Source organism: Amborella trichopoda, chromosome 9 (assembly GCF_054954075.1).
Source record: "Amborella trichopoda isolate Santa Cruz 75 chromosome 9, AtrichopodaSantaCruz75HAP2 v2.0, whole genome shotgun sequence".
Classification (NCBI taxonomy): Eukaryota; Viridiplantae; Streptophyta; class Magnoliopsida; order Amborellales; family Amborellaceae; genus Amborella; species Amborella trichopoda.
In genome coordinates, this window is record NC_142344.1 from 29,485,935 (window position 1) to 29,513,096 (window position 27,162).

Sequence of the window (27,162 nt, forward strand, 5' to 3'; positions counted from 1 at the left end):
CTAGATTCGTTTTGGAGGGCACTCATTTTGACCATATCTAGAGTTCAAATTGAACTTTTTTTTATGGGGGGTTGATTATTGAGATGAGGAGAGTGTGTGCAAAATTTTGGGTCATACAAATACCACAAACATGGTTGTCTAGAAGTGTCGTTGCATTATACTATGATACAACCGTTGCATTGGATCATTGCTCTACATATATATATATATATATATATATATATATATATATATATATATGGGTGCAGTTGGCATACAGATGCATCCATAACTGTAGAGGTAAGTTGCACGTTCAAATTTTATCATGGTATATAATTTTGATGTAAAATGTTCTTAGGATTATCTCAAAATCTATTTCTATATCTAATTATAAAATTTTAAATTTAAAAAATGGTTAAAATCAAGTAGATCTATAAACATATGAAAATCTTGAAAATGCACGGTGTAGATAATATGTTGTAAAATACCCTATTTCTGAGACTTAAAGTCTTTTTAGTTTTCATGGTCATACATCTCGATGTCGAGATTATCAATCAAAGGTTTTCAACATTGAAACTACCTTTTTCGATGAATTTTTTTGGTGCATCCGTAGTTCTACATTATAAGGTTGCATCCTTATATAAACTTTTTCCTATATATATGTGTGTGTGGGTGGGTGAGAGAGAGAGAGATAACTTGGATATAATTCATTCATTGTTCTTTATAGGGAAAATTATAAAAACCCCCCAATGTACACTACCTATTCAACTTACCCCCATCCAACTTTATTCTCTCACATTTTTTCCATTAACAACTTATCTTCCCAAAAACCCCCTAACCCAAAAAGAAATAAAACAAAAATCTAAAATACCCTTTTTCACATGCCTTTTCTCTCTCTCTCTTCAACAATGAAGATAACGTGCTCTGACGATATGAAAACTCGCTCCAGCAGTAGACCTTCTGGAGCTAGGGCACTCTGGCGGTTGATTACGTCGCTCCGGTGGTACAAAAATGCTCTCCGACGATACAAACATTCGCTCCAGTAGTACACCTTCTGGAGCCACAGCGCTCCGGCAGTAGACAAATTTACTCTGGCATTACGTGATCTCGCTCCGGCAGTACACCTTTTGGAGACATTTCGCTCTGACAATAGGGTCGCTGGAGCCGTAGCGCTTCGGTAGTGCATTAGGGCGCCCGGGTAATGCATTAGGGTGCTCCGGCAAGGTTTTCAGCGCTCCTGCGGTAGATGAAAGCACTCCGATGGTGCACCTTTTGGAGCCACAGCGCTACAGCAATGCCTATTCTGATCTGGCAATCATTAGAAAGCGCTCCGACAGCATTATTCTACGCTCCAGCAATACGCAACTTGGGACTGCCAGTTGAATTTTTTTTGTATGAGAAGGGCATTTCCGTCCAAAAAATAACTCTTTACCTTGGGGGGCTTTTTGCGAGGAAAAGTTGTTGTGGGGAAAAAAGTGGGAGGAAAGGTTGGCTAAGGGGTAAGTTGTGTAAATAGCACATTTTGGGGGTGTTTTTTTGTAATTTTTCCTTCTTTATATGTACAAAAGTACAATTTTATTTACAACGAAAATAGAACGGAAATTTACAGACAACCCCCAAGACTACATTTTCAATGCAACTTACCCCCAACCGAACTTTTTTTCTCACTTTTTTCCCAAAATACACTTTCTATGCAAGTACCCCCCAACCAAATAAAATAAAATAAAATAAAACTAAACTACCCTCCCTTACTTTTACCTTACCCACGTCTCTCTCTCCTCTATGTAAATGCGCTCCGGCACTGTGTAAGTGCACTCCGAAAGTGAAATCTAGTAAGTGCACTCCGGAAGTGAAATCTGGAGTCACAACACTCTAACACTATGTATGTGCACTCTAGCACTGTGTATGTACGCTCCGGTCGTAGATGTTGTGCTTCAACACTGTGTAAGTGCGCTCCGACACTGTGTATGTGCACTCCGTCACTATGTATGTGAGCTCCGGCAGTAGATGATGCACTCCGGCACTGTGTAAGTGTGCTCCGGAAGTGCAACACTCTTGAGTCACAACGCTCCGACACTATCTATGTGCGCTCCGGTAGTGGATTATGCACTCCGGCACTATGTAAGTGTGCTCCGACAGTGCAACACTACAGCACTCTGGCACTGTTTATGTGCTCTCCGACAGTAGATCATGTGCTCCGGCACCGTGTAAGTGTGCTTTAACAGTGTAATCTGGAGTCACAGTGCTCCAGCACTGCGTATGTGCGCTTTGACAGTGGATCATGCGCTCCGGCACTGAGGTGGTTCGCTTCAGCAATGAGCTCCGAAAGTCAACGTCAAGTCTGTTAATGCATATAATTATGAAAAATATCACCTGGTCTACGTGTGAAATCAGGCTCTATGCCATTCCCATTGATATCCATGTGACTTGGTGTGACGTACTTCCCAATTGTCACAACCACACCAGATCTATCATCGTGTTCAAATACCGATTGGATCAGTCCCTGTACACAAGTATCCAAACTGGAACCATGATCAAAGATTACAAAGAAGGCAAGAATTGATATAATAATGATATTGAGAAAACAGAATTACAAATGACTGTAATAATGACCGTGCCAAAAGTTTTCTCCCCTACAAGCACTGCTCTGCAATTATCATGGAGTGCCGTTGCCACCTGAAAAACATTTCTGGTTATAAAATAAAAAGTTTTGTATAACGTTCGAATCAAAACTAGCTTTATAAAGAGCTTTGAAATTGGCAGGTTAAACTGAATTACACTGCTGATTGGCATTGGATCGGTCTTCGGGGCCTACAGATTGTCCTACATAGCTTTTGAATCAGTAGGTTGACTATATTTCAGCAAACTATTCTAAAAAACCAACAATTCAGGAGATGTCTAATCAATTTGATTTGGTCATGAGGGTTTCTTAAAAGTAGATTACATGGAATCAATACTCCTATCAATTTTCTTGATCCCTATCTCCTGCCATGAGATGCTATCATGCGAATAGTATGGCAAAACTTGCAGCTTTATGGGGTTGCACATTGCTAGGCTAGTAGTCACATAAATCACTCCAAATTAAGGTTTGAGGAGATAAGGCACGATATGGAAGTGGAAATGAAAGTAATTCTTAGTGTACATTGGAGCAACATGATGCTCCCAATGCAGCTTTGAGAAGAATCATATTGCCCTTAACTTCTATTGCTAATGAAGGCACTAAGTGCACAGCTTATGTATGCATGTGTCTGTTCATGTGCGTATTGTGTACTTATCTTTTGATAGTACACGACATTATCCAGGAAGTCAAGTGACTCATACTTTTTTATTTTATGCATAAATAATACAAAAATATTTTCCCCACCAAATTCACCTATAATTACATTTACATTATGCAACTCTGCGATGTCAACAAGAGTCGGTATCTACTTGAAGAATCAAGCATAGTTAATACATGCACTTGCAGCAAACTGGACTGATTTTAAATGACCCTTTATATTACTGAATCACAAATACTGTGAGAATCATTATGCAATTCATTCATTCTTGCAGAGTCAAACTTAGGGCGGTGCAAAGAGGGACATCCAAAATAAACAGGCAGGCAGGATATGGAAACTCAGTTAATTCTGATTTTCGTGAATATAAAATAGATGTTTAAATATCAGAATGCATGCTCCAAGTAAACGCAAAACAATACCATTACAGGAGCAGATATTAGAGGTGCAGTTTCAGTCGTGATACTTCTTTGCAACTGTGGATCCCTCCCAAATGTATATATCACCTGGATGTGCATAAATACAACAGTTTCATGGGAAAAAAGATCCTTCAAATCTGAAACAGAGCTCTATTAACAATTACAGATAAATTATATTTCAAGTAGGATTGGGGAAGGAATTACTAAAAATTAACATAATGAAAAGGAAAGAAAAATAAGGGAGTGAAACTTCTAGGTGATCAGTTCAGCAAACAGATGATATCAATTGGTTCCATCTTTTCCAACTCGATTTGTATGCCGCTATATTGGGGTGCTGAAACATCTATCTTTACCTTATTAATGGGGATTGGTATGACACGTAGTATACATTTCTACACTTCATGCAGTATCAAATGTCCTTTCTCAATGACGCAAAGTAGAGATAAACCATTCCTCATTGACCATACAATTGGAGAGGAAGGGCTCATCTCCATCGCCAGTCAATGGGAACGGACAGCAAAGACCTAATAATAGACTTACCCTGTTCCCTTATTTACAATTCCTAGTCGTTCTGTCTTTAACAAAAAAATGAAAGGAAGTTACATTCCCAAGTTCACGATGCTAATCTTTCTATATAGAACAGGAATTTAACAATATCAATAAAGGGAAAACTTTGGTAGCTGCATTGCAATTGAAAAAAAAAAAAAAAAAGGGAAAAAAGACCCATATGGGAGGAAAGTTGAATTTATGAGATTGTTCCAATTGACCTAAAAACTGCTGACATGGCTTCTTTATAAACATAAAGAAAGGTAATGTGTCATGCACAAAACTTATCATGTTCAATGGTTTAAGCGCAGTTGTACTTGATGTGAAATCAAGAGAGCTTCATGATCCTAGATTTCTCTAACATTGTGGTGATGAGTAAACAATATAAAAGAAAAGACAGATGGAAAAAGTGGATCATACACATGTGTGCCCAAGAGTGCGAGCATGAACACGCACTCACACACATCTATACATGTACACACACACTGCAGTCTGTATAAGGTGTCAAGCTCCAATAACCAAGGGTGCACCTCCAAACGGTGCTGGAAGTTGCAGGTCGAATACCTAAAACCCCTATATGACCTAAAAATTCATCTCTAATTATGAAATTCAAATCTCCAAAAGTGGTGCAGATCGTGCAAATTTATAAAGACTAGAAAATTTTGAAACTAGGCGGTTCAGATCATGCATTACAAGATGCACTATTTTAAGGACTGGAAATCATTGTCTCCATATTTGTACATCTTGTGACCAAGGTGATAAATTTGAGAGTTTTCCAGGGTCAAAATAACCTTTTTTGGTAGCTGAAATCATGATTGTTGTATGATCCTAAATTTCTCCGATATTCTAAAATGTCATGCATGGTGATGAATAAACCATAGAAAAGAAAAACGAGATGGAAAAAATGGATGTTACACACACCCACAAACACTGCAGTTTATATAAGGTGTGAACCTCAAAACCTTAAATAATCAAAGGAGCACTTCCAAACCATGTCAGACGATGCAGTTCCAATGATGAAAACGCCTATGATGACTTGATATCTATTTTTACCCCTAATTACGAAATTCAAAGCTCCAGAAATCGTGAATATCAAGCAGATCCATAAAAAACTAGACATTTTTGAAAATGGAAAGTCTAGATAATGCACTACAAGATGTACTATTTTAAGGACGCCAAATCATTTTTTCCTCTCCATACCATACATCTCAAGGTCGAGATGATAAATTGGAGAGTTTTCCACGATTGAAACAACCTTATTGGTAGATTTTTGAGGTGCGCCTCATTTGTATAGTGTACAAGGTTCGTGCGCTTACATAAATTTTCTCCATATATATAGGCAAAGTGGCAAAGCTATCTAAAGTTGAAAGCGAAAGCAAATAGAATGAATTTGACATTCTTTATGACTGTCAATAGGGAAACAATGATTTTAGCATTTTTCAATGATTTCAAATAATGAAAATAATGACACAAACCAGATTTGATCCAAGCAATAAGTCACAAGTAACACATGTTTCTTCTACCCTCTCACTATTTAATGACTAATTACCAATTCTCAACTACCAATTACCTGTAAAAGAAGAAAATAAATGCATTAAAACAATATTCCAAGAAATTACATACCGTCTCTCCTTGATTTAAAAAGCGTTTAGCAACTTCAATGCCAGCCTGGAAATTTTGTAAGCAACTAAGGTCAGAGCTCAAAAGAAGAAATGCAATTATTAAATAAAATACACGATGATCAAACAGGCACTTAAATCTCGCTGCATGTTGAAGTATGATGGAGGTTAAGTATATAGATATTAGGGATATAGAAGCAGAAAATAGAAACAAAGTTTTCATTCCAGCACTTGTACGCCACATACGCACTTTAGATTGGTCCTTTTATACCACAATCTAATAAATACATAGGGAATATTAGCACATCTCAAAGAATAAAGAAAGGGACTGCAAATGGCTGCATTACAAAATGGACGCGGTTTCTATGCGGCCAAGCCCGTATATGTAGAAATGCGGGCCTCTAAATAAATCTATTTTCGAGATGGATTTAAGACTTAATTTTTAAGGACATGTAATCCCTAACATGGGGATCATGAACATGAATAAATAAATAAATTTTAAAAACTAAAAATAATAATTCTAGTAAGAAAACATTTGGACCGTTAGAACACCTACATGCATCCATCCTTAAGATGGATGCTTTACACTTTCTAGACCGCATATTTAGAATTGCGGCCCAGCCCGCATGAAACAATTTTCCTTACAAAATTGATACTCCTAGGTTGTAAGTGATGAAAAAATGACATCAAAGTTGTAACAGTAAAATATCGAAATGAATTCAACTTCCATTTTGTAAAACAGTAGAGTATTAGTAAATATGAAGTAAAAGAAAGTAAATTTTGAAGAGAAATGGAAATTATTTCTCAGTTAAGTAAAACAAACCAATTTTGGAAGAGAAATGGAAATTATTCTTCAATAAAAGCCACAAACCATATAAAAGAAGCACGCACATGTAGGTCACCAATCAAGGCCAAAAAAAGAATAAAACATCACAATTATTACTATGATCATAGAAATTATTCTATACTTCAAGAGCCCTCTATATGAAACTACAGAGGGATCAATTGAATCCACTCTACCCCAATATGTTTTTGTGGGGCTTTTTTGCTTATGAAATCAGACTATATTATACTTTGTCTAACAAAGTATTTTAGGAATTTAGGATGAGGAGATTTATCCCCTCCCTCTCTCTCCCTACTGCCCTCCCCCTCCCTCCAACAGGGATCTATCCCCGCCCTCTCCCTCTCACTCTTCCCCCTCCCTCCAACCCCTACACCCTCCCCCCCCCCCCCCCGCAACACACACAAACAAAAAAAAGGTTACAATATCACCTCGAATGCTTGAGAGGGAAGAACAAGTTGTGGCTCAAGTAGAGATGAATAGAGAGGAAGCCAAAGTAGAGTGACCGATAATTCACACTTGAGTGAGGAGCTCAAAGATATATATTTATAATGTTTCTAACCCCAATTAATTTGAGGGTCAGATAGGGTATGAATAAATCCAGAAATTATAAAATTGTCTTTTACAATGAACACAAACTACAGATACAAGAATAATGTACAGAAGTATACAAATTTACGAATACACCCCTGGCCAATTATGACTAACACTCCCGCTCAAGTTTTATATCATGTTTTAACATGTACAACTTGTCCTTCAAAAACAGATGTTGTTCCTTGGATAATATGTCTACTATTTGATCTTTTGTGCCCACAAACCTTGCTTCAAGTTCATTGGCTTTAATCCTTTCCCGCACAAAATAACAATCAATCTAAATACATTTAGATCTATCATGAAATAGTGGATACACTGCCAAGGCTAGGGTATTCTTGTTATTACAAAAAACTGTGGATCCTATAATTTTCATGCCCAATGTGGCCATCAGAATGTGAATCCGTAACATCTCCGATATAGTAATTCTTAACACCCGACATTCAACTTCAGTACTTGACCTGGCAACTATTTTTTGTTTCTTACCTTTCCGTGATATCATGTTTTTCCCAAGATAAACATAAAGTCCAGAGACAGACCTTCCTGAATCTGGGTCACTAACCCAACAGCATTGGAATATCCCATTACTGATTCAATTTGAAAATTCTTCATATCATTTTTATAATAGACTATGTCATCGCTCACTGTTCCTTTAATGCATTTGATTATTCTCCTTGAGGCTACCATATGAGATGAAGTGGGCATATGCATAAATTGACATACCAGCTGGATGTGAAGAATTCATTTCTTCATGGTGAGAGAGGAGGTTTACGTGCATATTCACGATCTTAACAACTGGACTTAAGGTTTCTTGATAATGGAGTCTGTATTGCTGATTAAATCCTTCAGCTAACAATGCCGCCTTGGATCTCTCTATACTCCATCTGATTAATATTTCACCTTATGTACCCATTTGCAACCTACTAGATTTTATTTTCTGGTCTTCTAACAATCTCCCACGTATTATTGATATGCATGGCCTTTATTTCTTCTTGCATAGCTTCAATCCACCTGTTATCATTTGTGGCCTCTAAGTATGTTGGTGACTCTTTAATCTTAAGATCTCACTCAAGAATGCGTGATATTCATTAGTGAAACTTCCAAATAGATGGTGAACGGAATTAAGAATAAGGCACAAGACTTAAAACCTTCTTAGACAATAAACTACACAACTTTAATGTACACTACAATTACATGACACAAGGCACTTTTTGTCCTCAATTACAACCACTTAAACTGGAATTACAGCAACCTTAATTACATCCATATACTCTTAAAACCAAGTATTACAACTTAATTAGGATCCCTTTACAAAAGTCCGACCAAATTATGCATGGAGAATGAGAAAACACCCCATAAAATCAAGTGCTTAAAAAATTCAGCACTATTCAAATTTACAATGCCAATTAATAAATGAATTTCAAATACAAAACATCACAAAACTCAATATCCTAATTACAAAGTCCAATAAGCTCAAGTTCTCAATGGATCATGATCATGGGAAGCCAATTAACGCTCAGTATGCCTGGTTTGTGGCCAACTTCTTAAAAACATACCATACAATGACTATCTTGATGGCAATTCACAATTAGGCCAATTTCACAACATTATCATAATGGGAAGCAATAAGCATCTCATGATCTACATTTTGCATGGGACTTTTAACGAGGAGAGGCTCGATAAAATTTGGATCCAAGACTGGGAAAATTGTGGGAGAGAATCAGGCATAAATATCACTTCAGTTTGGTGAGAAATCAAGTGGCATTGAATGGGAAATTTTTTTGTATAGTTTCCCCTTATAACTAACCAAACCACCAAGGGGATGATTTCATTGACCATTTTGGATCAAAAAATCTCGAAAGAAATCAGTTAACTAAAAATAAAAAATCTCAATCAAAATGCCTCAAAAAGTGAACTCAATCAGCTAAATGTCATTTTTTTTAGGGTTTGTTAAATACCAAACCCTCTTCGATATGAGTTAAAATCATCATCATCAGATTCCCAACTATTTAGGGTCCTGGTATGTTCTACTCTATCAAGGGCCATATTCTCAGTGAGGCCATGAGTCCCCATATCTTTTTACACTACATCCAACCATATCTTTTTAGGCGTACCCCTTACCTTTTTTATGCCTTCCACTTGAACTAACTCGCATCTCCTAACAAGTGTTGTTCTGAGTTTACGTTGCGCATGGTTAGCCCACCTAAGTCTACTTTCTCTCATCTTATCGATGTTGGAGCAACACCTAAGTTATCCCGAATGTATTCAGTTTGAATTCTATACCTTCTTGTCTTGCCATTCATCTATCGCAACATCCTCATCTCAGCTACACGCACCGATGGGTATGTTGTTTCTTGACCATGCAACTTTCTACCCCATAAAGCAAAGTTGGACTCATAGTTGTCCTACAGAACTTTCCCTTCAACTCCATTGGTATATGACGATTACATAAAAACTCCACTTGCACATCTCCACTTCGCCCAGGTAGCTCTAATTCTATGTGAGGCATCTTCCTCAATCTCTTTCTTCCTAAATCTCTTTAATTTTCCTGGATTATCAATTCAAGATATCAAAAGTGCATTCTTTTTGGTATTTCTCGGCAGTCGATCTTAACTACTTCCTCATTTCTACTCCTATTATTACTAAACTTGCATTTGATACACTTTGTCTTAGTTCGGCTAATTTTAAAACTTTTATATTCTAGAGCATCCCTCCAAAGTTCAAACTTGGTGTTGACGTCGTTTCAAATCTCATCGATCATAACTATGTTGTCGGCAAACAATATACACTTCAGTACCTCATCTTGTAGGTGCCCAGTTAAGTCATACATAACTATAACAAAGAGATATGGGCTCATTACTGAGCTCTGATGTAAATCTATTGTCACCAAAACTCACTCGTCTCGACACTAGTTGTGCACACAATAATGAGCACTCACTTGTGCATATCTCTCGCCAAAGCGATGTCGTATCTGGAGACTCTTTCTTTTCCAATACGTACCAAATTAAATCTCGAAGTACTTTATTATAAGCTTTCTCTAGATCAATAAAGACCATGTGGAGGTCTTTTCCATTCATCCTAGACCTCTCAATCAGTTGCCTAAATAGAAAAATAGCCTAAATTGTTGACGTCCCTAACATAAAACTGAATTGATTTTCTGATACACTTGTTTCATGCCTCAGTCATTGCTCAATCACTCTCTGCCAGTGTAGCTTATAAGCTTGATCCCTCGATAGTTCCCTAGATATGAGTTACAATACCTAATTAAAAAGAAAAATAAACCAAATGATAAACGCATAAATTCAGAAATCATATAATGTCTCAAATAGTCCAACACTCAAGAAAATCATGTATATAAATCACAAGTCATAAAATAATAAAATATTAAAGTTTCAACTCTTTGAACAAAAAACATGGAATGTTTCAAACAAGCATGATGAACTAATAAAGGAAACCGAGATTCACCAATCATAAACACTAGCTATATCAACGCCCCTTCCACTACCAGATGCATTTTAAGCTGATGACAGCGCAAGGCCATTATCATCAGAGTCATCCCTTTCCTCCAAATACTGCTCAGCTACCCTGATCTCCTCTAAATCCACCCTTGTCTACTCAATGGCTCTCTTCCCTTTGTTTATAATCTAGTGACTCGTGAAGGGATTTGCAGTGAACCTACAACCCCTTTAACTTGGCTCAATGTTAATCCCTCTCCATGGAAGACTTCTTCATCATCCTCACTATCTACCACCCACTCATTAGGATCATCCATGTTCTTTAGGACAATGGGGTTCAATGTCGTGTCTCTCTATTTAACACTCCTTCAGCTTTAGGTTGAATTCCACATACACAAGGTTATTCATCGTTTTATGCTCAAGCCTATTCCTCTTCTTTGTATGCAACTATGAAATATTTATTAATTTGGAATATGTCCATAGGTTCAACACATTATGTCAAAAATTGCAAAATTCATGTCAAAACTCAAAAGGCTATCAAGCATGTAGTATCTACCATCTGGAATGGGTTGAAGTTGCACTCGCAACCAAATGAGCTACAAGTCAAATTAAGAATGCAAGTAGCCATCTGCCTTGGCGCCTATGAGCCCACATTGGTACAAGCCCCCCCATCTCGTTTGACTAGGCCTGGGCGATGCGCCAAAGGCCTCTGCCCACCTAAGTGACCCGCCTAGGTGCTCAGGCAGGCGAATTTTCCAACACTGATTCCAAACTTCCCTCCACTAATCTCAAATTCAAATTAACATTGAATTTGACTTGCTCCCACACAAATGCACATGCTTACTCACTTTAATTAGATGTAGAAACATAGGTAGGGGCTTGCCCCTAAGGTAATTATGCATACATTCTAGAATCTACTTGAATTTAATAATTCCATCCCATTCCAAGTCACATGGGTGTACATGTGCACCCAATCACATGATGCCACATAGGATAGGCGGTTATATGGGCTTAGGGTTTAAATCATAATTTCGAACCCTATGCCCCGTCCAGAAGCTTTCCCCATAGGCACACAACTACCAAACCAACACATTGAACATGTGCTCAAAACAATTTTTCATTTGTCACAAATTACATAAAATCACCAAAATATGCCATAAAGCGTCACATGAACGAATATACTAATGACAAGGGAGCCTAGCATGGTGGTTGATGTGCCTGCCTAGTCATCTCCACATGGGGCTGACATGAATCCCCACATGGTCCCACATGTTATCCATTGGCCATTTGGGTATCACATTTGGGACCCAAGGTGACCCACCTTTGATTATCATTTGTTCAAGACAAATCTATAAATCCATACTTTCAGCCTAGAAATATTAAAAAAAGTTAATAAAAAATTCCAAAAATTCTTTAAACCATCCCTCATCAAAATAACACAATTTGGTATTATATAAAATATATTAATGAGGGGAACTAGAATCCTATGGAAATGAATTGGGCATCGAATACTCCACTTGGCTAGACCTCGAATCCAAAATCACCTCAGAAAGACCTAGCAAACCCATGATCCAAAGTGTCAGACAAGGGCTCATACTAGGTTTATCAAAGTCAATTCAATATGTGGCTTGGGACTCTCAGCTTGTAGTGGATTACAGGTGCACCTCTGAAGACATGCACTCTAGTGGATGCGGGGTCCTCTCTCGGCACATGCATATCTCTTCCTAGTGAATAAACTATGGAAAAGAGGTTTCCAATTTGCAACTGTTTATGCACAGGCTATGAGGAGGTTCAAGGTTAGGGTTTAGACAATGTCCTCTGAGCCAAACCTTCTCATACACACAAAATACTTGAACTCATATCATACTCCATAATCAATCTCACATACTGCCCTAGCCAACACTCATAGTCATGAGGCATGTAATAAACTAACCTTGACTAGAGGTAACCCTCAAGCCTCTTGGTGCCTCTCACACATACCGCCCTCATGACACTTGGGGTTTGTGAACTTTTATCCCAATGCGCCAAGATCCTAGAGTCACATAACTCTGAGTCACTCCCACTATGCTCAAGAGCTATAATATGTCGGGTTCAAGGCCTTGAAAGGCCTGAAATGCAATCAAACCTCTTAAATGAAGTGACCTCTGCATCAACTAGAGTGCTTATGATGGTTTGATTCAAATGCTCTACGGGTGGTTTGTGTGTTTGTTTGCTGGTCCTTCTGAAGTGCTCAGTTGTTGCCCATCTTAGCTCTTCAGTCTTCTTTCATACATGATGATTTCATGTGTCCCATTTTGTGTTGAGCCCCTACTTTGGCTAGTATGCTAGTCACCCTCGAAGAATGGCACAAAGTCTTCGCCTGGATTACAAGGAACAATGCCTTCAACAAATTTCTCCATCTGATGCCGGCTTATGAAGAATGGTTCACTTTCATTCTTGTGTTCATCTCTTTCCTTTGGACATGGACTTTCATGGAGTAGAAAACATTTTCACCTCATTAAATGTTACATGTCTAGAAACAAAAAATATATATTTGTTCATGGATAGACACATTTATAGCCATTATGATCATCTAGGTATCCCACAATATGGATATTACATAGAAAAAAACAAAAAAAAAAATTTGTTCGTGGATAATAACATCTATAGCCATTATGATTATATAAGTATCCCACAAAAATATATGTTTCTACCTTCTGAACAGTTTATTCCTAAGGCTACTATCAATATGGATATAACACCAGCTTCTAAAACTCCTCAAGACAAAATAATCAGGAGTCCTTCAAAGTAGCGTAAGATATGGAGACTTTCCATCCAATACATCAGGTTGAAGTCCATTTAGTCCAAAAAAACTTTGGAACTCCACTACAAAACATAAGAGATAATCAAATTTTTATTTATATATCTATGTTTCCTTTCTGCAACTCCATTTTGTTGTGGAGTATAAGGTCAAGCCACTATCCCTTAGGAAACATTTAAAAATTTAAGATGATTACTCTCCCCCTTCATCACTATGAAAGTACAAAATTTGGTGAAGGAAGGGCTTTTCAACAAATATCACTTTGAAACTTCTAAACGCCTCAATCACATGAGATTTTTATTAAGAAAGAAAATCCATGTAAATCTAAAGAAGTCATCAACATATATCACATAATAAAGGGAACTAGAAGGAGATGCAGTTGGTGTCGGACCCTATACAACAGAATGCACTACCTCAAACGAAGAAGAAGCTCTTTTATTATTAGAAACAAATGGCAACTTGATATGTTTTCCTAGTTGACAAACACGACAAATAAACTCACTAGGACGATCAATATTAGAGGACATAAGTCCTTATTTACACAACGTTTTTAAAGACGCCATACTACAATGACCCATTTTATGATGCCGCACTCTAGAATCCTTAACATAGTTACTGAAAGCAACTCGTAAACCAAATCGATTTAGAAATCGAAAGCGCAGAATCACCACCGGCTGGAAGATTTCTATTTCTAGGAATTAATCTAAGTGTATAAATTGACGGATTTGCAACCGGAAATACACCCGAAATCAAATTTTTGACGTTTTTTTTTGGTGTTCTTCACTATTTTGAAAAACTTCAGCCCAACTTGAGATTTTGGGCTCATTCTTTTGTTGTTTCTGAATAAAAATCTAGGCATTATGTAGATCATAGAGTTACTAAGAAGACTGAAGTCCTAATTTCATTGAATTGCCAAAATTTGGTGCTAAATTTTTACATATTAGGGCATCGACTCAGTTTTTCATTTCTGAGATGAAAAAAATCTGCCAACCGATCAATTTTTTAGCCTGTTTTTTATCATTTCTCAATCAAATTTTGATGATCTTGTAGATCACAGAGTTACTCAAAAGATTGCAGTCTTGATTTGGTCGGAAGGCCGAAAATTGGTCCTTGATTTTTACAGTTTAGGGCTGCAACTCAGTTTTTCATTTCTGAGTTGAAAAAATTCTGCCAACCGATCAATTTTGGACCCTATTTGATACTTTCTCAGTCAAATTTTGGGGCTTTAGGAGATCATAGAGTTATTCAAAAGATTGCAGTCCTAATTTGGTCGAAAAGCCAAAATTTGGTGCTTGTTTTTTGTATTTTAGGGCCGCAACTCAGGTTTTCATTTCTGAGCTGAAAACATTCCACCAACCGATCGAATTTGGGACCTTTTCTATCATTTATCTGTCAAATTGTAAGGCTTTTGGAAATCACAGAGTTATGCAGAAGATTGTAGTCCTCATTTGGTCGAAAAGTCGAAATTTCGTGCTCGATTTTTACAGTCGAATTTATAGATATGAATTTCATGTGACTTTCGTTTTTGTTTTTTTAATATGAACTTTTAGGTGCTTGAGTGATTTTTTTAAAATAATTTTGCTAAAAAATTTAATTATAAAAAAAGTATTTTTTAAATTTGAAATAATTATCTTCAAATTTATCTTATTAATTTGCAATTTTTATGAGAAGGAACTCAAATATTTAACTTTATGTCCACTTCTGTTTTAATACTATAAAATCTAAACTTGCGACATATTTTTTTTGTCTTTAATGACTTAATCTAATATTATGGTGGTATTTTTTATTTTCTTTTTTCTTAATTGGAATGTTTTGTTAGAAAGTATATTTGTTCATTTACTTAGATGCATTAATGTGCAATCATGTACCGATATGTTCTTGTAGCCATTGTAAGAAAATTATGTTGTATGTATTGTTGTCGACATAATCAAAATGTTCTGAATCTGAATGAAGAGATTTTCATTAATTTTTATTTATTTATTTAGCTCTCCCATGACCATGGTCTATTGACTATTCATCTCTAAGTATCAGTTTCTTACATGCGGCTCATGATTATTATACATAGACTTTAGATGATATTTTGTGACTAAGAGCAAGTAATGCAATTCCACTGAATAACTACACTGACATGGGTACATTAATTGATTCAAATTCAAAGAAAATTTAGTTTGCAAGTCCAATTTAGTTGCAAGAAAATTCAAATTTGATTCCAAATCCAATTTCGTTTGGTTGGGAAGTGAAGCCATTGGGTGCTTCAGTAGATTCGAGGGTAGTCTCTAGGCTTTAAAAGTAAAATTCTGACATTTAACACATATTTGCCAAAAAATTGATTAAAAAGTACTAAAAAAAATAGATTTTAAAAAATGTTAAACAAGTAGGATTTGCCATAAATGACAAAAAAGTTAATAAAGTAATAAAAAAATCTACTTTTTGAAAAAAAACTAGAAAATTGTGAGACCCAGTATTTATACCCAAAACATTTCCTAAAAATTGCATATAAATCATAGATAAGTTTTTAAAAAAATATACCCCAAATTACAAAGGGTGTGGTTTGTATAGAGCCTAGGCTCCAAACAATCAAATTGGAGCCTGCCTTCAAATAGTATCGAGAAATATGGTTTCAACACTGTAAATCTTTGTGATAGCCTTAAAATATATTTTCATCTTTATTTATAAAGTTTAAAGCTTCAAAGATACTGTCGATCGACAGATCTATGAAAACTTGAACATCTTGAAAATTGACGGTCAAAAAATGCGTTCCAAAATACACTACTTCCAGAACTTGAAATCCATTTTTGTTCTCATTTCCATGCATCTCGATGTCGAGATGATCAATTTGAGGATATTTAGGCATCAAAACAACCTCTTCGAGTGAAATTTTTGAGGTAGGCTCTAATTTGATTGTTTAGAGCCTCGGCTCTATATAAACTTTCCCAATTACAAAAATATCCCAAATAATTTTTTTATTTTTATTTTTAAAAAAATTTGAATTTTATTATTTTTTGAAACACCCAATGGGCTTCGAAATTTTTATAAAACACTTATCATGATTAAAATATTAATTAGTGAACAAGAGAGAACAAGAGAGAGGAGTGTGTGAAATCCCCTTTTAGATTTTACTTGAGGATTTGTGCCTCTTATTAAAAATATATATATTTGCATCATATGATTATGCCCGTCACTATGATTATTTTAACATCATGGTACAAAACTAAATAAGATGAATACAACATACACTATAAATTAAGAACATATTATTAACTCCCCCCTCAAATTGCACATGGTGATTGAACATGTACAACTTGTCCTTTAGGAAATGATGTTTTCACTTGTGAGTCCTTTGATGAAGATATCAGCAATTTGGTTCCAGTGTTTTAAAAAACACTAGGCGGCACCTAGGCGGCCATGGGGGTCTAAGCCGCCCAGCGCCTAGCGAGCGCCCAGAACTTGAGCGAACCAGTTAAAAAAAAGAAAAGAAAAAGATAGAAGTCGAGAAGAGAATTTTGATAATCCATAAGACCATAATCCATATTTTCATGCAATGCTAAAATAGTAAAACCATACAGCATACACTGATAGTTTGATACACTGTTGACTGTACACACAAAAGTTAGATAGTAGAAACTAGAAAGTAGAAACTAAAAATAAGAAAACGAAAATATACAAAAATTCAGAAAATATACAGTCTAGGACACAATAGTCAACACTCGACAGTCAACACTCAACACCAAGAGTCAAGCACTCAAGAATCTTCAACTCTTCATGGTTCAGTCATCATCATCATCATCAGAAAGAATAAGATAAGCCTCATCATATGCATCAGATTTGAGGCCATCATCATCAGAGTCATCTCCAACTTCAATATAACGCTCGTCCTCTGTTTCTTCTGAATTTGCATCTTCCTCCTCTTCTTTTACCTCCCTCTTACAAGTATGTGCAAATGAAGCACTAGGAGTCTTGGCAGCTCTACCCTCTTCTATCTTTTTGTGCTACCTTGAACTCAAATATTGTATAATCTCTTTCCTGGTAGCCTCAGAAACATTTTTACACTGGACAACATCCCCCTTAATACCGACAAGGTGTTTTTCAAACCGGTAAATGTTCTTATTAGTATCCTTTCCACAATAATTACATTTAATACAATTTTTGTCATTCGGATTCGGGTTATAACCATACTTCCAACCAGGATCAGCACTTCCAGAAGAACCTGGAAAAATATTTCCATAGAACAAGGCTCATTTTCATCCTTTTCTGGTTCTTTTAAATTCAAAAATTGTCTAATCTCATCCCGAATAGCTTCAGGAACCTTTTTACAAGAAGCAACATTCCCTTTAATACCGGCAAGGTGTTTCTTGAATCGGTTAATACCCCCATTGGTATCTTTTTCACAAAAATTACACCTTATACAATTTTTATCATTTGGTTTTGGGTTACAACCATACTTCCCACCCGGATCACTTACTTTAGAAGAACCAAAAATAGATCTATTCAAATGACAAGGATTTTGTTCCTGTTTTTGTTTTACAAAACTCATATTTTGCTTAATCTCCACTCTGATAGCTTCAGGAACATTTTACAAAGGGCAACATCCCCCTTAATACCGGCGAGATGTTTCTTAAACCGATTTACTCCCCCTTTTGTATCTTTTCACAATAATTACATCTAATGCAATTTTTGTCATTTGGATTCGTGTTATATCCATATTTCCAACCCAATATCCACTTCGACTAGATCCTAAAGAAGACATCTCAAAATAAAGCAAGCAATCTAAAAATAAAGTTTTGCACTTACTTTGATTGCTCGAACTCCAAACTCTATTGGTGCTAAAATAATAAAAAACACCCTCTAATAGGATTAAAAAACTCTAAAACTAAGTCTAATCTATCTGGGTGATGCTTGGATCCTTTCCGTAACTTTGAGAAACACTTCGTTCAAATGAAAATCACAAAATTTAGTTTTTTTTGAGGTTTCTTTCTCTCTAAAATGAGTTCTTGTGGGTTTAGGTTTCAAAGGAAACTAAAACCCACCCTTAAAAGCCTTTATGTTTCAAAAACACTCAATAGAAAAAAAAAAACTCATTTCTGCCCCTAGGCGGGGCGCAGGCCCAGGGTTGGGCACCCTCCTAGGCGGGTTCCGTACCGCCTCGGCGGCCACCTAGGGATTACCGCCTAGGCATGGGCGATGTGCCTAGGCCTTTTGGACCACCAAAGCGCAGGGCGGTCCACTTCTTTTAACAATGTTTGGTTCCAGAAAATGATAATCAATGTCAATGTGTTTTGTGTGATCATGGAAAATAGGATTAGCTGTGATAGCTGGTGCAATCCGATTATGACCTGAAGTTATTGAGTGCAGCACCTTATATTCAAGTGATATAATGATATAATCAAGTGCTCAATCAAAGAAATCTTTGCTACAACACTAGCCAACACTCTATTCAGCTTTTGTGCCAAATTTGGCCACAGCTTTTTGCTTCTAGCTCCTCCAGGATACCAAATTTCTACCTAAATGAACTCAACATCCTGAAACTAACCCACAAGAGTCAAGATCTCCTAACCAATTGGCATTCGAGTATACAACAATGGAAGCAACACACACATCTTATATACGATTTCTATGTATGTGAAGCCTAGATTAATAGTATCTTTGATATATCACACAATACGCTTCAAGGTTTCCAAGTGAACATCTGTAGGAGCATGTCTAAATTGGAATACCGAACTTATAGTAAATGTTATGTCTGAAAGGGTTAGGGTAAGATGCTAAGTGCACATGTCGTGCTGCAGTATTTTGCAGGATCATCAATTAATTTTCTCACCAGCTCTCAATCTTTTGTTAAATGTTGCAGGTGAGCTAATGGTTTGCAATTCATATTATCCCTCTAGTAAATTCAGTACATATTTATGCTGAGACAATTGAATTTTGTCATGGGTCCATTCCACTTCTTTCCTCAAAAAATATCTCAGCTGTCCCAAACCTTTCATCCTAAACTTGTCATGGAGAAATCCGTTGATATTTGCAAAGGTCTGGAGAATTTCATGTGATTATAATATCATCTACATTTAACAGAAATGATCACAATACTTTAGAGCTCTTGTGGATGAACATGAAATGACCCACAATTGTCCTTGTAAAACCATATGTTTTATTGTATGATAAAGACTTTGAAACCAGGTATGAGAGCATGCTTTAGACCATAATAGATCTCTTCGGTTTGCATATAGATTTTCATTGAAGGCAGGTAGTTGCTCCATGTACATTTCTCCCTTTAACTCTCCATGAAAAAATGGTTTTTTTTACATGAAGTTGGAGGAGAGGGCAACCATGTGTCAAGGCCAAGGATAAATACGTTAACAATTGGGCTAAAAGTTTCTTTATAGTCCAAACCATGCCGTTGATTGAATGTTTTTGCCACTAATGGAATTAGATCACTCAATACTTCCATCGGACTTGCATTTTATTTTGTACACCCATTTGCTGCAGACAACATTCTTCCAAACTGCAATCTTCATAATTTCCCACATGTTATTCAAAAACATTGCCTTCATTTCTGTGGCCACTTCGTCAACCCATTTGGGATCCTTAATCTCGATATAATACTTGGCACGTTCCTTTTGTTTAAGAGCATCATAGAGAAACAAATGATAGTCATTTGCAAAGCCTCCATTACTTATCCGTTGGTCTATAAGGTGGTTAACATGAGTAGACCTTCAGAAATTTTAACTTGCTGCAATTGGCCCGGTTATATGTCCTTGTCTTTCCAGTATGTCACCACCATTACAAGAATGTTGCCCTTCTGGTATATGTGTGGAACAAGCCTGCTCCATTTTGTTTTGTCTACAATAAAAATCCACTCCTTGGGTGCAAGATCAGGTTATTGCTCAGATGGAAGTTCCTCATCATAAAGATATTCAAAATCTTCGCCAAGGCGATGAAGAACATCCTTGTCAACAATGCTCAGGTGACAGGTGTCCTAGGGAGGACATCCAGGTAGACCAACTTCTTCATTTTGTATTATGGATTCCTGTTGATTATCGTCATGTACACCCTCGAGGACCTCATTTTCATCTTGCTGTAAAATAGTATTAGGTGGATTGCACATGATCATTTCATCAAAGGTAGCACTTCTTGAGATAAGGACATGCTTAACTCTAGGGTTGTAAAAGCAATAACCTTCATAACCATCTTCATAACCATCTTCATATCCGACAAAAGTGCATGCTTTTGCTTTAGGAGAAAGTTCCTTCTATATGAACATAACCATGACCTCCAAAAGATCGAAAACTTGAATAATCTGCATGCTTACCATAAATATATCATAAGGAGTTCGGCCATTCTAATTATGACATAAACAGCCTTGTGAAAAGCGTCAATCCATAGGCATTTTGGTACCCCATTAGCAAAAATCAAGAAAGGGCAGCCTAGCCAGTATGGCGGTGCTTTTGTTCCTATACCCTCTTTTGTAGTGGAATATGTGGCACAAAATTCGTTGCACTATACCAGTTTTCTTTAAGTAGTTCTTAAATGCATGAGATGACAACCAACCTCCTCCACCACTACAGAAGAACAAAATTGGTCAACAAAAAAAGTTCTCAACAAAAATTTTAAATTATCCAAACGTTTTGAATACTTATATATTTTGGATGAGGAAATAAATCCAAGTATACCATCAAAAACATCGACAACGATCACAATATTCAGTATGAGAAGAGGAAGCAATAGGTACAGAACTACAGATCCCCACATATCAGAATGAATTAATTAAAAAGGCGAGGAAGCTTTTCTTTAGAATTCGAAGAGGAATTTGGGAATGTTAACAAAAATGACATAAAAATAAATTCCGACTCCTAGACAATCATAGGATTGAAACCTTTTACATAAACTATTGACTGACTCATGACTACAATGAACTAGACGGTGATTCCAAGTATTTACATCCTCACCTATTTCAAATGAAAAGACTAACTACGGGAGCTGTTCCTCGATTCATCATTCAAGACTTATACAAGTTCTTGTCAAATCCCCTAAGCAAACATTGTCCTGGACAATGGATTCTTTAGAAAAACAGAGGAAGTTATAATAAGAAAGTTTTACTTATTTTCTTAAGTGAATTTTAATAACAGAGATGAGGATACACTTGATTTAAGGGACTAAAACACATTGTTGAAAAGAACGCGACCTTTGGTATAGAATGCAGGAACATTTCAGCGCTAAGAGTCAGTATAATAACAGGATCACCTGTGACATGGTTAGCTGCCCCTCTGTCAACAATCCATGCTTGCTCATTCGATGATGACAATGCCATGTCTTCTATAAAAACGCTTAGGGCAGCAAGCTAGCAACTTGTCTTCATTCTCATTTGAGTTGTCATTTCTGATTGTACTGATAGCAACAGCCTGCTACTACATGATTTCAACAACCACAAATTTTACATGCCACCCTATTATACCCTGGATTTGGATGATGTGGAGGGGAATTGGGTGAAGCAAGAAGGCCACGCCCTTGATTAGGTGGAAATAGACGGAATCTGCTGACTCTACTACAACCTCTAATGCCATGACCCCATTCACATCCACTATTAAATGTTGCAGGGTTGGTGGCTGTCACTAGCACGTTATGAGAATCTAAATTCTTTTTTTGGGTGGATAAAGAATCTTGATTCCAGGTGTGCTTTGGTGTAGGATGGCTATGTAAGAGGGACCCATGTTGTAATAACAATGGGCACAGCTCTAAAAATGAGGGAAATGGGGGCTTAACAGTGACTGAGGGGACAAAAGTTTTGTATTCATCACTCTGGCCAGCAAGGACATGGTATACTTTCGTTTTAGCACTGACAATTGTTGGATCGTGCCAAGCTAATTGCAAAATCCTTTAATCTTGTTATAATATTCCTTGATAATCATCTTTTCCTGGTGGTGTTGATGAAGTGCACGCTTCAAATGCATGATAACTTCCTCTTAACTTCTATGAAAATGATTAATGTAGAGCCATCCATAGTTCTGCAGTTGTGGGCATTTCCAATAACTTCTACGAGGATTTCTTAAGAGAGAGCTGCACCGGTCCATCCAATGAGTTGTTGATCAGTAGTAACCCATTCTTCAAATGGAGGGTTAGTGAATGAGACTATTTGTTTTTCTTGTCTCATCATTCTCACTTTTAAATGTCCCACAAGTTTTGACCATGAACAAATGGTTCGATGATGGCTTTTCCATGTTATGAAATTTGATGAAGTCAACTTTGTAGTTCCACAGAAAATAGGTTTCAGGAAGACAATCTTAGCTTAGAAGTTGAGAAAAAACGGGAGAAGGGCACTGGAATTGCAAGAAAGCTTGCTGGAATTTCAGATGCGTAATGCCCTATGGGAAAAAAAAAGTGAGCATAGAGTGCGCTAGAGGAAGAAAATTGGACACATGACGTCCTAAGGAGAGGGTATAGAATTCAAGATCCAAAGAAAGAGATTCTAGGATTTACTCCAGAGGAAGAGGAAAGATATCCTGGACACATAGGTGCAAGATGACCTAGAGAGAGGAGATTGGCAAGTAGAGCCCAATAGACAATTTGGCACATGATGCCCTATAGGGATGATGTATTCCTAAGGAAGAATTTGGGCACTAAACCTAGTAATTTAGCCATTTGAGGGAGGATTTTGGGATTTGAGTAAGAATCTGAACCCTAAAATAAAAGAGAAATAGGGCCTCAAAGATCTGGGGTTTTGAAGAAGAAAATTAGAGCGATAGAAGAGAAGGGCCACGTTAGAGAAAATTAGGGTTTAAGAGAGGAGGTGATAACAGAGCCTTGTGTTAGGGTGGAGAAGAATAGTTCTGTTTGTTGATAGATAGAAGTTTGAAGAGAGTGGTTGCTTTTTTTCTGAGAGAAGATAGAGGAAAACGTTGGCAAAAGATCCTTGAAGGATCTTGAAGATCTAGGGTTTTCGAACTTGCTCTAATACCATGACAGAAAAGCTTCTCATGGAGAGAGAGTGAGAGAGAGAGAGGAGTGTTTGAAATCCCCCTTTGGATCTTACTTGGGGATGCATGCATCTCTTATTAAGTACATATCTTTGCACAGTAGAATTTGACTATGATGATTATGACATCGTAGGACAAAACAAAATATAAAATGACTACAGTTTACATCATACATTAAGTTCTTAACAGGACCATCCCTTTGGAAGGTGCTCCCTGCAACCATGTATAAACCTTTCTTATTTGAATCTAAAAAATAAAAAGCTCGTCATTCACAGAATGTTGCCTATGAAGCATCTCAAAAAATTTCTACAAGACCCTTACACGAGGAAACAACAAACCACAAACAATCACCACTAACAAACTAAAAAGGCCATAAGCAAACAGAGACACAAGTAGGAACAAGTATGAAACCAAAGTCCAATAGATCCTCAAGATATTGGATTGTAATGATGGACATGCCACTCACCTCAAGGGTGCAAAGCTTTACAACAGCTATGAGATTATTATAAGACCTAGTGGAACATATGCCACTTTCATCTAACTGGTCAAAACAACTCTATTTCACAAGCGAGATGGCCAACACCCACCTTCCTAACCACCTCAAAAAATAACCCCAAGGGAAATTCCCCATGCTTATGCCATTACAACCATTTCCTTTCACTATGAAAAATTTTAAACATTATTCTTATTGATTCCATGCAAGTAATATTTTGTCCATTTTTCTCGATGATCCCAAGGCTCTACAGAGACCAACATTCGTAAAAGAACCAATTTAATATCCAATAACGAGTGCTACATTCTATATACATAGGTTAACCACATTCTTGTTGAGGCAACCGAGTATCCAACAGTGTTTTATAGACACTTCAACCATCCTTTGGTCACGCTACAGACAATCTACCCGTACGTCTACGCATTTATTGAGCTAACACTTTGTATCGACTTTTCAAACGTGTCGTATCCCTTTTATGTATTTAAATAAATGGGTTTGCATGTGTGGGTTTCCAACTCACCACATGTTGCTCGCACATTAAAAAGCTTAACAACCGCACTATCGGCTTCAATTATGTAAGGGGAGGAAGTACATCATAGTTATTAGGGAGAAACGTGAAAAGTTAAATGTGTACTATACTACACGTAATTTAAGAAAGGAACTCTTCCATATTTAAATGATCCACAATGTAATAATAAAAAGCGTTGGGATTGTGGCCTTTCAAGGCCTCGACACCGAGATTTTACTTGGTTATTGGTCACAATGGGATTGACTGAGAACTTGTGACTCGTCAGATCTGTGCTTATTGGGATCCAAAGTTGGCGTCCATAGAGTCACTAAACCCTTAATCATGAGGCTCCATTTAAGAGGTGTATTGGTTAGGATTGATGAGATCGCCTCATGATCGGTTTGAGCCAGGGCATGATATTAATGTTTCCGTGTATGATTAGACATGGATAGAGACATGTGTATGTAAGGTTTTATGAGTTGAGCCCTGTATGAGAAGGATCGGTTCTGAGAGGATATGAGCCAAATCCCTGACGATGATCGTACTCACAACATGTGCATATGATAATCGTAGAATGAGAAGTTACTATCTCACTCAAGAAGATCCACCGAAGACATGCACATGCACTAGAGAGAGTACCCCCACATCCCGAGAGTGTATGTCCTCAGGGGTCCACCTGCAATCCACTATAAATCTAGGATCCAATCATCTATTGGTTAGTTATGATGAGCCAAACATGAGTGCCTGCCAAAGACTGTGGGTCGTGGGCCTCATTAAGCCAATTTCAAGAAAGTGACCGGGGGTTCTAAACTAGCCGAGTGGAGTGCCCAAACAATTGAGAATAACTCCTTAGGAATCCTAATTTCCGAAAAGATATTTTTGTATGCCCTAATTTCACTGAGAAATATCAAGAAATACTGCAAATGATTTTTAGGATTTTTATTTTTGTTTTAGAACTTTTTCAAAGGGCAAACTTCACTCTTAAAGCAAACGTTTTTGGAATTCTACTTGACGATACTTCCCATGGGGCCCAAAAATGGTCAATGGGCGCCATGTGGAGGTTCACGTGACTGTGACGTCAACCACACATCAGCATGGTGGCTGACGTGTGGGTTATGTCAGCGACAAGGTGGGACCCCCCCCCTCGTCTTTTCTCCTCTCTTGAGGATGTATTTGATATGTTTGTAATTGTGGCACTTGTGTAGGGTGTTGACATGCTGTAGGGGCTTGATATTTTAAGATATTTTCCTCAAATCATGTTCTTTTAACCAATTAAAGCCTAGATCTAAAAGGGTTTTATTTGGTGTTAATCTCTCATTGCTCACATATGTGAAAATATGACAAAGTATGTTATTTGACACCAAGTGTGTCTTTATGATATATCACATGTGTGAAGGGCATGAAGTGCTGAGAGAGAAAACACATTTGTTTCAAATTCAAATTTAGCATTCAAGAGAGAAGAATTTTGTAGCGAATTGAGGGGTATTTCCCTCCATATGGTCTTCTTTTTAAAAAAAAAAGTGTTAACATTTATATGTATAAGAGAAAATCTATGAGAAGGCATCCCACAAGCTGGGTTCTAGAAGGCATCCCACAAGCTGGGTTCTAGAAGGCATCCCACAAGTAGGGTGCTCAGAGTATACAAGTGGGGGTTGAGCTTATAGACGCATAGAGAAAACAGAGGTGAGGGGGAGAGAAGCACAGAAAACCCATAGCCATAAGGCTGGGGGAATAAAAGCTAAAAAGATGAATGTCTATGTCATTGGGCCTCTACAGAAGGAGGAAACTTGAGTCAATAGGCCTCCTAAGCAGGAGAGAATCTTTAAAGAAAGTAATCCTCCAAAGAAGGAAGAAGCTTGGAGCGAAGGGCCTCCTGAGAGTGATTGAAAGACCTTCCTGGAGGTTGGTGGAGCCTGGCCGAGGGCATCAATAAATCCTAAGCGGGGGTAGTGAATAGGGGCATTCCGTCTAGACATTTCCTGCAAAAACATTTTAACAGCTACTTAGGGGAAGAGAGTTGCAGACGAAGGGGGAAGGGGAGAGAGGGAGGATGGAGGAAAGTCAGAGGAGAAAAAGGAAAGATAGGGAAAGGGAAGGTTAGGAGGAAAGAGAGGCATACTGAAAAGGGCGACGGAGAGAAGGGGTTGAGAAAAGGAGCGAGAGAGAGGCATACTGGAGGGAGGAAGAGAAAGGTAGGGGGGGGGGGGGGGGGGGGGGGGGGGGTTTGGTTTAAGGGAAGCCTTAGAGATGGGGAAAAAATTTAAAAAACGCCTAGGCGCAATCTTGGCGGGGTCATTATGCGCCATATCTCTGGGCGCCCACCTAGGCGCCGCCCCGTGACAGTTTGCTAGCGAGAGAAAAAAAACCCTCGATGAGGGTAAAAAATGTAATTTTCCCCCAAAACAAAAACCATGGCCTTTAAAGTGAGAAAAACCACCCAAGAACCACTCTTCTGTGATTTATTGGAAGATCGGTTAAATTTTTTTTTTTTTTCCCCCAAAACAAAGGCAATAGTTCGTGGGTAGATTTGGAGCTTCAAGTAGTTGATTTTGAGAACTTTTGGCAACCCAATAGACGAGGTTTGCACCAACATCGATTTGATTTTGGTTGATGACTTGAGGTATTTGTTTTTTTATTTTGCTTTGTTGCCTTTGTGTGTTGTTTCTAATCT

General features: G+C 37.3%; 1 protein-coding gene across 34 annotated transcripts in view; it reads right to left on the minus strand.

The window, feature by feature from the left end:
* Positions 1-673: 673 nt before the first annotated feature.
* Positions 674-27,162, minus strand: part of LOC110006761 (carboxyl-terminal-processing peptidase 1, chloroplastic) — a 45,867-nt gene continuing 19,378 nt past the window's right edge. For 2 of the 34 annotated variants that reach the window (XM_088848190.1, XM_088848200.1), the window contains 6 exons: positions 5,843-5,887; positions 3,677-3,760; positions 2,758-2,802; positions 2,593-2,655; positions 1,743-2,482; positions 674-1,351 (listed from right to left, as the gene is read on the minus strand). In XM_088848190.1, coding sequence (XP_088704316.1) covers positions 2,791-2,802; positions 3,677-3,760; positions 5,843-5,887 — 141 coding nt within the window. In that variant the 3' untranslated portion in view covers positions 674-1,351; positions 1,743-2,482; positions 2,593-2,655; positions 2,758-2,790. Of the gene's footprint in view, positions 2,483-2,523; positions 2,851-3,676; positions 3,761-5,842; positions 5,888-27,162 lie in introns of those variants that run through there. The other 32 variants (XM_088848189.1, XM_088848201.1, XM_088848178.1 and 29 more) reach the window with 24 other exon arrangements.